Raw genomic sequence first — 10625 nt, 5'->3', positions numbered from 1 at the left:
TGCCTGCATGTGTGAATTGCAGCCGGGGTTCAGAGGGGAAGGAGCCACCGAGCTTCCAGCAGGCCGTGACAAAAAGATGGCAAAAGCCACCTTAGCGCCACCGCCCCACCCCGACCGAGCTGGTGGCGACCACCATGTGCTGGAAAAGCGCCCGCCCGCCGTGCTCTGGGTTCATCAGCTGCCTTCGTTTGGCTAATTGGGCTGCTAATGAGAGCAGGGGGGTGCCGGGGTCTCCCCAGCGTGGGGCCGGGTCCCCGTGGCTTCAGCCCCCCCTTGTCCTGGGGGCTTTGCCCTGGTTCAGCCTCAGTCCGCAGCCCGGGTGCTGCGGTGCTGTCGCCAAGGTGACGGCGAGCACCTCATTAGGAGAAATTCATTTGGTTGCCGTTGTCAGTCGGGGCTTAATGAATAAACTCCTTCCGCGCCGTGGCAATAAATATTTGCCTGCGGCTTCTCCACGGCAAGAGAACGGCTCCGGCTCCCCGGGGAGCCAGCACCGGGCAGGATTGCTCTGTGCTTTCCGCAGAGGGGTGGTTTTGGGATGAGAAACGGCCCAATTGGGGCAGCCCCGGTGCAAAACCGCAGTCCTAACTCAGGGCTTGGAGCCCAAACCCCGCTGTGCTGCAAGGCATCGGTGCCGGCCACCGCTGCGTCCCCCCTGAGACCCCCGGCAGGGGTTCATCAGCCGGCACCGGGGGGGAGCCTTCGCTCGCCTGGGAGGGTTATGAAACCCGCGGGAGAGGGGGAGGACAGCAGAGCTTAAAAAAGAGCCCTCGCCACCCCCCAGCCCCGCCGGTGCCTGCTGGAAGGGCTGCAAGCATGCCGGCAGCTCTCCAAGCACAGATTGCGCCTCTGCCCCCGTCCGCCCGCCAACCCGCCGCCGACGGGCGCTGCGGCGAGCAGAGCTCCACATATTGCTGGAAAACGGGCTTTTTAGCAGCATTTCTGTGCTTCGTAACCCCCCCTCGCCTCCTCCTCCCGCTGCCCAGGCCGGGGTGCGGGTAGCGGCGATGCAGCGCGGCCGCAGCCACCCAAAATTGGGGTGGGTTTGGTGCCGTTTCTTAAAACAGGTGCAGCGGAGCATCATCCGCCCGCGGTGCTCGGCGGGGTGTCGGCACCACCAAAATGAGCCCTGGCCCCAAAAATCCCAGGGCAGGGCTGGCTCGGGTCAGCCTCAGCGTGGTCCTGCCCGAGGGATGCTTCTCCCCAGGGTTTTTGGCATCCCGGGGGATGCGGCCGCTCGGTGCCGTGGGCTTCAGCGCTCCCGAAATAGAGCCCGGGGCAGGTTTGGGTGTCGGAGGCATCTGAGCGCAGTCATGTGGATGTTATGCAAGACTTGATGATGGGTTGTAAACAGCTATTAAAATGATTGACGGGCCCGGGATGAAGTATTAGGGGGGAGGAAGGGAAAGATGAGTAATAATGATTAAAATAATTAACAAACCGAGACGTTCCGTAAATTAGGGGGGGAAAAAAAAAAAAAAAAAAGGCTTTGTGAGGCTGGAGGAAGGTACTGGGAAGGAATCGTGGCCCGAGCGTGCCCTGAGCCAGCAGGTGTGAGGATGGGGAGGATGATAAGAGGCATGTGGATTTGGGGAACGAGGTTTTTTTCCTTCCCCCTCACCTCGGCATCCACCTCCCTGCGCCATCCGAAAGGGCATCGGGTGCCCCAAGCGGGCTCCGTCCCTGCTGCTGGAGCCCTCACGCCTTGGAACCCCCAAGAGAATGGCTTAAAAAAGTGAATTTGGAGGAAAACGGCTGGATCCGGGCACATCGAGTGCCACCGGGTCCCGGCAAACCCCGAAGCAGAGCCTGGACTCGGTGCTGAGCGAAGCGGTGGGCCCGGCCCTGAGCTAACGAGGAGAAACGAGCAGATTATGGGGAAGACAGCTTCTATTTATACATAAATACTGCAGTAATCAGCAGCGCGGGGCAAGGGAAATCCAATGGAAATATGTGAGTGTTTAAGAAGCTTTTGGAGCACAACGTTACACAAGCGGCTGCGTTTGGCTTGGCCGGGTCCCCAAACCCCAGGAAACGGAGCCAAAACCAGGAGCGACCCCGGGTGCCAAGGGGAAGGTGGGGAGGACCCCAGGGGCTTCCGACCACCGGGTACAGGGGGATGAGGCCCCCTAAATGCAGCCCCCAGGAGGGGAAGGCAGAGCTGTGGCGTTGAACCCCAACTCCTCGCACCCCAAATGGGTTCGGAGCGTGCCCATGGTCCCCCCCCTCCAGCAGCCCCTGGTGATTCGGAGCCGCCTGGCAGAAATCCATCAGTGCCAGCGTCCTATATATAAAAGCACATATGGATTTCAGGGGCGCTCGCGCCCGTGCGTGCAGCAGCGAGCTGCCAGGGCTGTCAGTGGGTGCTGACATCTCCCGTAAATAGCTGCCGGCCGCCCCGCACCTTCGCGCGCCGCCAACGCCTCGACCCCGCTCCCGTCCTCCCGCAGGCAGCCTGAGTGGGAAAACGGGGCGTTTTGGGGCTTTTTTTTGGGGGGGGGTTTACTGAGGTGGGCAGCTTTGTAACAGGCTCCCGTATCAGCCTGGACAAGGGGTTCAGCACCTGGCTTTAATGCCATTTTTTTTATTTTTTGGTCTATGCAGAGTGGTACCGACACCGGGGTAAGCTGTACCGGGTTGCTGTGGTTTGGGTTTTCTGCAGGGAAAGGGTCCTGGGGAGGAAAGGAAATTGGTCTGTCCAGGTTCCCTGCCCCTAGGTTCTTCTCACATGCAGGGGGATGGTGGAAATTCGGTCCTTTGTGCCGAGCTGCTGCATCCCTGCTAAGTACCGGGGCTGCTGGTTGCTTTGCAGTGTGGCTTCTGAGGTTTATATCAGAAAAAAATAGAATATTAGAAAAGAAAAGAAAAGAACAGAAGCTTGCACTGATGGTGCTGTCCCCGTGACCCTCTCTGGTCCTCCTTTCTGTGTCCCCCCCCCCCCGAGCCACCTTTCCCAGGCTGAGCGCAGCCGTGAGCACGGTTCTGCCTGGCTCCCGGGGGGCTCTGTTAATTGCTCACCTCATTAAGCTCAGGGATGTCGCGCCGCAGGTGGGCAAGAACAGCAAAATCTGGGGGCCAAGAGCTTCCCCTCCCTCCCCGTCACACCGCAGGGCTGTGGGCTTCGTGGTTAACCCACCCCGAGGGGTGCCGGTGGCACGGCCAAATCCGCCAGGGAGGACCTGGGGGCCACCACCCCCAGGGCACTGGCCTGGGCTGCAACCCCCTTAGGGTTAATTTTGATTTGATTTCATTTATTTTACCTCGAATCCATTCTCCTACAGGCCCTTGGGATGTCACTGCTGGTCCCCATCCCTCGGGGCGAGGCCTCGCACAGACGCCAGCGCCCGGCGCACCCAGCACCCGGCTCCCCTTTTGGTCTCAAGCCCCTGCAGAAGCAAGACCCCCCCGCCCCCTCCCCTCCCCAGACAGACCTTACAGATTATATTTCTATAATTACATCCATTTCCATCCCCAAAAGCTCCCAGACCAGGCTGCCTGGTGCTGGTGGAGGTTTGGGGATGGCAGGAGGTGCTGGCACGCTCGGAGCAGCACGGGGGCAAGCGCGGAGCTGAGTCAGAGCCTGGCCCCGGCCCCGCGCCGTGACTAACCACGGGGGTTTTAAGGTGCTAAATCACTTCTTTTTTTCCTTTTATATATCTGTTTGTTGCTTATTTTGCTTTATTTTCTGTTAGTGCCCCAGCCTGTGTGCGTGGCTCCGGTTTCCTCACTGTGAGCAATTTCATGGGAAGGGGCGAGCAGCCCCAAAACAGCAGCGATGTTCCCCCATCTACCAGCGAGTTTAAATGCCCCCGAACTTCCCAGATGGGAAATGAACCCCCCAAAATCATCGTTTTATTCATCATTTCATCATCACCAGGGAGTCTGGTGCCGTGGTTTTTGCTCGGGCTTGGTGCTGGGGGAGCATCGGCTGCTGCAGGGAGCACCCCAACATCTTGGGGTTGTGCTGTTCTCCTGGAGCAGAGCACAAATCCTATGGGAATGCCGCCCCCCCCCCAAAAAAAAAAAAACACACAAAAAAACACAAAAAAACACAACCTCTGAATGCCCTGGAACAGGGTCAATGGGAGGGCAGCACCCCCCAGGGCACGATGTACCCGAAATCCCTTTGGTGTGGGGACACGGGGGCCCCGCTGGCAGGTCGGGGCAGGACCAATGTCACAAGGAGGGGCCCAAAGCCATCAGAACGACCGTTTTTGTGTCTTTTTTGTGTGTTTTTTACCCACCAAAGGTCACCGAAACCCCCCAGCTCTGAGCAGCTGTGGCTTTTCAATGAGGAACCTCTGCCACCAGCCCTGCTCCTCCCGCACCGGGGTTTTACCGGGTTGGGATCCGAAACCCCCCGGGAGGCTCCCCTGGTTTTCACCTTTCCCTCTTGATTTTTTCCGGGTTTCACCAAAATGGGGGAAATCTCCCCATTCTTCCAAAGGGTGAAAGGCCCAGCAAACCCTGACCAGATCCCAATATCCCCACCACCCCCAGGCTTTTTTGGGGTGGGATGGGGCCGGCTCCATCCCCTGCCTCGGCTGCGTGGCTCTGACGGCCGTGTCCCACCCCTCTTTCCCCGCACGAGGACTAAAGAACCGGCTTTCGCAGGGAACCGCTGCCCTACTTTGCCGTGCCCTATTTCTGGTGGGGGACGAGGATTTATTTCAGGCGGCACCGTGGGTGCCCGCGCTTTTCTGTGGGGTTTTGCAAGCCGGGGCTTCGCGCGGGGCAGCGCGGCGAGAGCGCTCCGCGGCAGTGCAGCTCCTTTCCTCGGGCACGGGGCTGAGAGGCTTTGTTTTGAGGTTAGAAACGTATTTTTTCCCCATAAATAGATAGATAAATAAATAAATAAGAGCATGGCCTGCCTCAGTCCTGCCTCAGCTGCTTTGGGAACGGCAGAGCCCGTAGGGGCGTCGCATGAGAAAACCCCGAGGACGGAGCAGCCCCGTTGGCATCCCAGGGAAATCCGAACCCAGGACGCTCCCGGCGGGATCCCTGGCCCTTCCCAACACCAGGTCTTAAATTCCTGCCCCAGATGCGAGGGGTGATGCTGCCCGAGGTTGCTGCAGTGGGGATTTGGAGCCTGCATTGGGGGCTTGAAGGGATCCCGGTACCTTCCCCAACCCCAAAACCCCCAGCCCCCAAACCCACAGGGACACGGGATGGATGCGCACACCTGGCTGTGGGGCCGGCATCCTGCAGGCACCGCAGGGAGCTCAGCACCTCACCCCTTGGGACCCTGGGGCTGCTTTCCCCAAATCTCTCCGGCCATAAAGCCACAAACCCGCAAACCGCTCGCGTTTCAGCTTTTTCCTTAATTTTTTTTTTCCTTTCCCCTACCGAGAGCAGCCGGCTGGCCCCGGCTTTTATTTGGTGCAGTTTCCATGGGGATGCAGCGCTGGAGCTGCTCCGAGCCAGCTCAAGGAAGGGTCGTGCGTGTGTGTATGGTGTGTGTGGGGTGTGTGTGCGTGCGTTCCCTTTAGCCCCGTGTCACCGGATCCGTCCTCGCCCCACCAAGGTCACCGGGGAGCCCGCGGGCTGCGCGGGGCCATCTGCTAAATAATGCACGCCATAACCCCCAGCTTAAGCCTTAAATCCTCCTTCGGGGCAGCGTCTCCACGTGGCCGGGGAACCCCAGCAGGCTCCTGCTCATCACCACCACGCTCCTCTCCTTTTCCCCCCATCCTCCCGGCTGCCCCCGTCCCCCCCGGGGCCCCGCCGTGCGCTCCCACCCCATTATTTATTGAGCACAGCGGCCGGCGCCGCGCATGAAAGATGCATGGGGAAGGTCGGGCTGTGGTTCAGCAGGATTGCCTCTGCTTTCGGCTCCCCCCCCTGCTTCAGGCTCTGGTTTTCTCTGCTTTGTACCCCCCCACACAGCTCCTCCTGGGCGTGAGGGGATTTGGGATTTGGGATGGGAGGAAATTGGAGACGTGCCTGGCAATTCCCAGGGCCGCAGGTCGGGTTTTTCATGCGAAACGGAGGGGTTTGGGTGAATCGGAGCGGGTGCTGGTGGCTGCATCCAGCCATGGTTGGTTTTTCCTACGGGTGCGGCCTGCTCTGCTTGCACCCAGACACCCCATGGATGCTGCCCGGGGCAAAACCCATTAATTTAGGGGAAAAAACCCTCCTGTGTGCCCATCTCCTGTTCAGCAGGGTCACCGGATGGAAATCCCCGGTGCCGAGGGCTGCCCGTGCTGCATGGCCACAACCTCGGCTGAACCCGTGGGGAAAGCACCACGAACAGGTTGAATTTTATTATTTTTTTAAGGGAATGTTTTAGCCACTCTTCCCAGCCATCCCGTACCCATTACAAGCTGCAAAAAAAAAAAAAAAGAGAAATAAGCAGCCACGCTGTCCTGTGTGTGCAGGAGGGTGAGCACTCATGGGGTAAGGCATGCCCAAAAAAACACCCTGCCTCCGAAGCCCCAAAATCACGAAAGCTGAGACCAAAACCCACCCCATGGAGCGATCACGGCACCACTTTCGGGCACCTCCTGTCTCTGCAGGGTAGCACCAGCTCTGCCCAGCAGTGGGTTTTACTGTGGGATGCTTATTCCTAAGAACCCCCCCGTCCCCGATTCCCCCAGCTCCGTGTTCAGGGCTCAGCCGTGGCTTCTTAGAGCACCTGGGGCCCGGGGATGCACCCGCACAATCGGGTTTTTTGGGGGATTTCTGAAATCTGGGGCCTCCCCACCAAACCGCCCAAATTTTCTGAATGTTATCAGTGCCTTTGCCAGGGGAGTGCCTGGATCTGTGGGCGCTGAGGGTTGAGCAGCAGGGACGGAGCTGTTTTGGGGTTCTCCGTGCCCCCCGTTGGCTGCTCGGGCAGCCTCACATGGAATTTAACCCCGAATTCCTCCCCCAGAGGTGTTTTCCCATCAAACGAACAAAATAAATAACCCTGCCCCCAATAAATATTAATGGCAATCAATTATTCAGACGCGCTGGCCCCGGTCACGGCGCCGTGCCCCCCCCCTCCGGCCCCCGTCAAAGCACGGCACCTCCGGCTCGCTCTGCTTTTGTCTCATTTTCCTTTTTATTGGTACATTGCAGAAATAGCCCTGTGTAGTGGAGGAGAAGTGCACCATACACGATATTTAAGAAAAGGAGGAAAGGAAACCTGGCTTGAGGTCTGTCATTCAGAGTCGCAAACAGAAAACAATAAAATAGGCCCTCGCACGAGAGGTGCTTGTTTTTTTTTTTCTTTTTCTTCTTTTTTTTTTTTTTTTGCATGTCATGCAAAAGAGTTAAAAAGAAAGACTAGAAAAGAGAAGTCAAAGAAACCCCACGAGAGACCGACAGAGGCGTAGGAGCCGAGCGAAGCCCCGGCGCTGCCCGCGAGAGCGCAAAGCCCGGGCAGGAAACGCGGCTCCCCGGCACCCAGCGTTTGGCACTCTTGTGATGATTACATCCATCAGGTTAATTTTTGATCGATTTTTTTTTTTTTTTAATACAGTCCATTGAAGAGAAGAAACTGCCACAAGATAAGAAAAAAAAAATTTACCCACACTACAGACTGCATGGTTGTTAAAAAGGCCGAGCATCCCCCCCCCGTACATATAAAATCTCCGTCTGCACAGAGCCGTTTGCTCACAGCAACCAAGAAGTGCAAGCTTTAAAAAATAAAACCACGATTCTCCCTCCAGTCCGCTCCTTTATAAAAGTTGTGTTTTGTTTTTTTCCCCCCCCCCCCGCGCCACGCATTCCATTGCGAACCTTAAAACGCGACCGAAATATAGATATCTATATATATTTTATATCATTTCCCAACAGCGAAAGACACCAACGGAAAAAAAATTAAAAAAATAATAATAATAAAATAAAAAATAAAACCCAAAACGAAATCGAAGAACAGAACCAGTAGCACGGTACCTCCAAGTGCACGGATTCATTTTTGCAAGGTTAACTCGTGTAAACAAGGCGCCCGCTCGGCGCCACCCCAGGGTCCGAGCCCCGGCGCTGCGCTCGCCGTCCCCGGCGCAGGAACCCCGCAGCGCCTCCGTCCCTCGCGAGCCTTCGTGGACGTGGCTGGGGGGGGGATTTTGGAGCAGGTTTTATTCTTTTTTTTTTTCCCCAATTATTATTAATTTTTTTTTTTTTTTGGATGTGATTTTGCACCTGCCGGGGATCCTGTGCTGTCCTGTCGCCCGCATCCCCTGCGCGGCGTGCTGGCGGTGACGGCGCTCCGAGCCCGGCGCGTTGCTTCTCCCGGTGCTTTTTTTTTGTTTTTAGTTAATTTTTGCCCAAAACCTGGGATATTGGAAACCGCCCCCCCAGCCCCTGGTTTTCACCGAACGTCCCCGGAGAGGTATTAAACCCCGGGAGGGGCCTTTTCGGAGAGGTTTTGCAGCACGTCATCGATCCGATCGTCTTCGATAACCACTGGAAAGCAGGAAAAAAAAAAAATAAAGAAAGGGAAAAAAAAAAATGAAAACAAAAGCGGGGCTGGGAATGCGGCAGAGCCCGGCGGGGAGACGGTACCGGGGGGGGGATGCGGATGGTGCTGAGGGTGGGGGACACGGTGCTGGGGGGGGATGAGGAGGGTGCCCGGGGCATGGGGAGCACCCCAGGGGCACGGTCCCGGGGAGGGGATGCGGAGGGTGCCCGGGGTGGGGGGCACGGTCCTTGGGGTGGGGGGGGGGGGATGTGGGGCACCCTTGGGATCTCCAGGACAGGGGGGGAGCATCCCCAGCGCACGACCCCAACCCGGAGCAGGTTCACCGAGGGACCCCGGGGGGGGACCGCGCCGCACCTTTGGGATCCCCGAGCGCGCAAAGCGCGGGGCGCGCACCCCGGGGAGGGGGGGTCCCCGGAGCAGGTTCCCGTTTCCCCCCCCCCATAATTTCGGTACCCACCTCTCTTGCTGCGCCCGATCTGCCCCAGTTTGGGCGGCCTCTTGCCCTGCCCGGCCGCCAGGAGCCCGTCGGGGCCACGGAGGCGCACGGGGAAAGGCAGCTCCCCCCCCGCCGCGCCCCCCGCCAGCTGCCCCTCGCCGTAGGGCGACCCCTCCTCCGCCATCCCCGGGGAGGGGGGGGGGGGACACCCGGCGGCGGGAGGAGGGGGCCCGCTGGTGCCGCCTCCCCCCCCCGACAGCCTCCCGGGGCTCGGGGGGCCCGCGAACCCCCCCGGGGCAGCGGCTCGGCGGAGCGGGGCGACCGCCCCGTCACATCCCGGCCCGCTCCCGGCCCGGTTCTGGCGGCTCCGGGGGCTCCGCGCCGGTGGCACCGGCGGCGGCGGCGATAGAGGAGCGAGGGGCGGGCAGCGGGGCGGAGCGGGGAGCGGCCCCCCCCCGGTACCGGGATAGAGGGAACGCCTCCGGGAGGGGTGGCCCCGGGGGGAGAGGGGATCCCCCGGGGTGCCCCCAAAGCCAGGGGGGGAGCGCGGAGGGTGAGGGGGTGGGGGGTGAGGGGTGAGACCGCCAGGGTGGCTGGGGGTGGTCTGTGGGGTGGCTGGAGATGCACCATAATAATCTGTGGGGAGGCAGGAGATGCCCTATAACAGTCTATGGGGAGCCCGAAGCCACCCTATAACAATCTATAGGAAAACTGGAGCCACCCTATAACCATCTATGGGGAGCCTGGAGATGTCCTATAACAGTCTATGGGGAGACAGGAGATGCCCTATAACAATCTATGGGGAGCCCAGAGATGCCCCATAACAATCTTTGGGGAGCCCGAAGCCACTCTATAACAATCTATAGGAAAACTGGAGCCACCCTATAACCATCTATGGGGAGCCTGGAGCCAGCCTGTAACAATCTACAGGGAGCCCAGAGCTGCCCCATAATAATCTATGGGGAGCCCAGAGATGCCCTATAACAATTTATGGGGAGCCTGGAGCTGCCCGATAATAATCTATGCAGAACCAGAGCCACCCCATAACCATCTATGGGAGCCCAGAGCTCTGGGTGGCAGCGGGGACAAAAAAAAAAATCTATTTGCACAGGACTGGGACACAACGGGGCGTTTTGGGGCAGGTGAAGGCCGGGGGAGCGGGGCTGGGCTCGCTGCCCCCGTCCCTGTCCCCGTCCCCCTGCGCTGGCAGCGCCACGTGCGAACGCCCCCGACACCCCCGAGCTGCCAGCTCCTTACGTAAGGGAGCGGGGAGCAGCTCCAGAACAGGAGGCGAAAGGCAGCGGGGACAGCGCTGCCCCCACCCCAAAAGCTTATTTTTAGGCTCCCCGCATCCCGGGGGGGTGACATCCCCGCGGTCCCCTGGCAGGACAGGGCTGTTTTGGGGTGGTTTTTTTTTGGGGTGCTGCCGCTCGCTGCGCAGGGAAGGGGGCAGCAGGGTGGGAAGAGGCTCCTCGGTGGCTGTGGCTAAAATCCCCGACCCTACAAAGCGGGGTCCTGGCTCTGACGCCGGGGTGAGGCGGTTTTAGGGCTGCAGCAGCTTGTGAAGGGCGAGGAGGGGGCAGGAGGCAGCTGCTTTGCTGCTTTTCTCCTTTTTTTCTGCCTCCTCCTCCCGCAGCAGGCAGGCACTGCCATCTACAGCCCGCCTGCACGCGGCCCTACCCGGCACTGGGGTCCTGCTCTGCTTTTATGGCCGTTGAAGAAGGGGTTTATTTTTTTGGGGGGGTTTCTCCTGGCAGAACCAGGCCAAATGCACCAAAACCC

At 59.3% G+C, this 10625-nt stretch overlaps 1 protein-coding gene across 1 annotated transcript; it reads right to left on the bottom strand.

Annotated features, from left to right (window-relative positions):
* Window positions 1–7023: 7023 nt before the first annotated feature.
* Window positions 7024–9268, bottom strand: CAMK2N1 (calcium/calmodulin dependent protein kinase II inhibitor 1). Its single transcript, XM_038166728.2, has 2 exons — window positions 8865–9268; window positions 7024–8391 (listed from the first exon to the last, which is right to left on the bottom strand). Exons 1-2 carry the CDS (start codon window positions 9025–9027, stop codon window positions 8321–8323), a joined length of 234 nt encoding a protein of 77 aa, XP_038022656.1. The 5' UTR covers window positions 9028–9268; the 3' UTR covers window positions 7024–8320.
* Between the last annotated feature and the right edge of the window lie 1357 nt (window positions 9269–10625).

The sequence above is a fragment of the Anas platyrhynchos genome, chromosome 22 (genome assembly GCF_047663525.1).
Source record: "Anas platyrhynchos isolate ZD024472 breed Pekin duck chromosome 22, IASCAAS_PekinDuck_T2T, whole genome shotgun sequence".
NCBI classification, from domain to species: domain Eukaryota; kingdom Metazoa; phylum Chordata; class Aves; order Anseriformes; family Anatidae; genus Anas; species Anas platyrhynchos.
This window is presented reverse-complemented; position numbering and strand designations above follow the sequence as displayed.

What these genes read in the sequence shown, in the direction of transcription:
- CAMK2N1 (XM_038166728.2), bottom strand. Translation starts at nt 9,027, where the DNA reads ATGGCGGAGGAGGGGTCGCCCTACGGCGAGGGGCAGCTGGCGGGGGGC. An exon ending in GATCGGGCGCAGCAAGAGAG is followed by an intron (nt 8,392 to 8,864) that starts GTGGGTACCGAA and finishes CCTGCTTTCCAG; the next exon opens with TGGTTATCGAAGACGATCGG.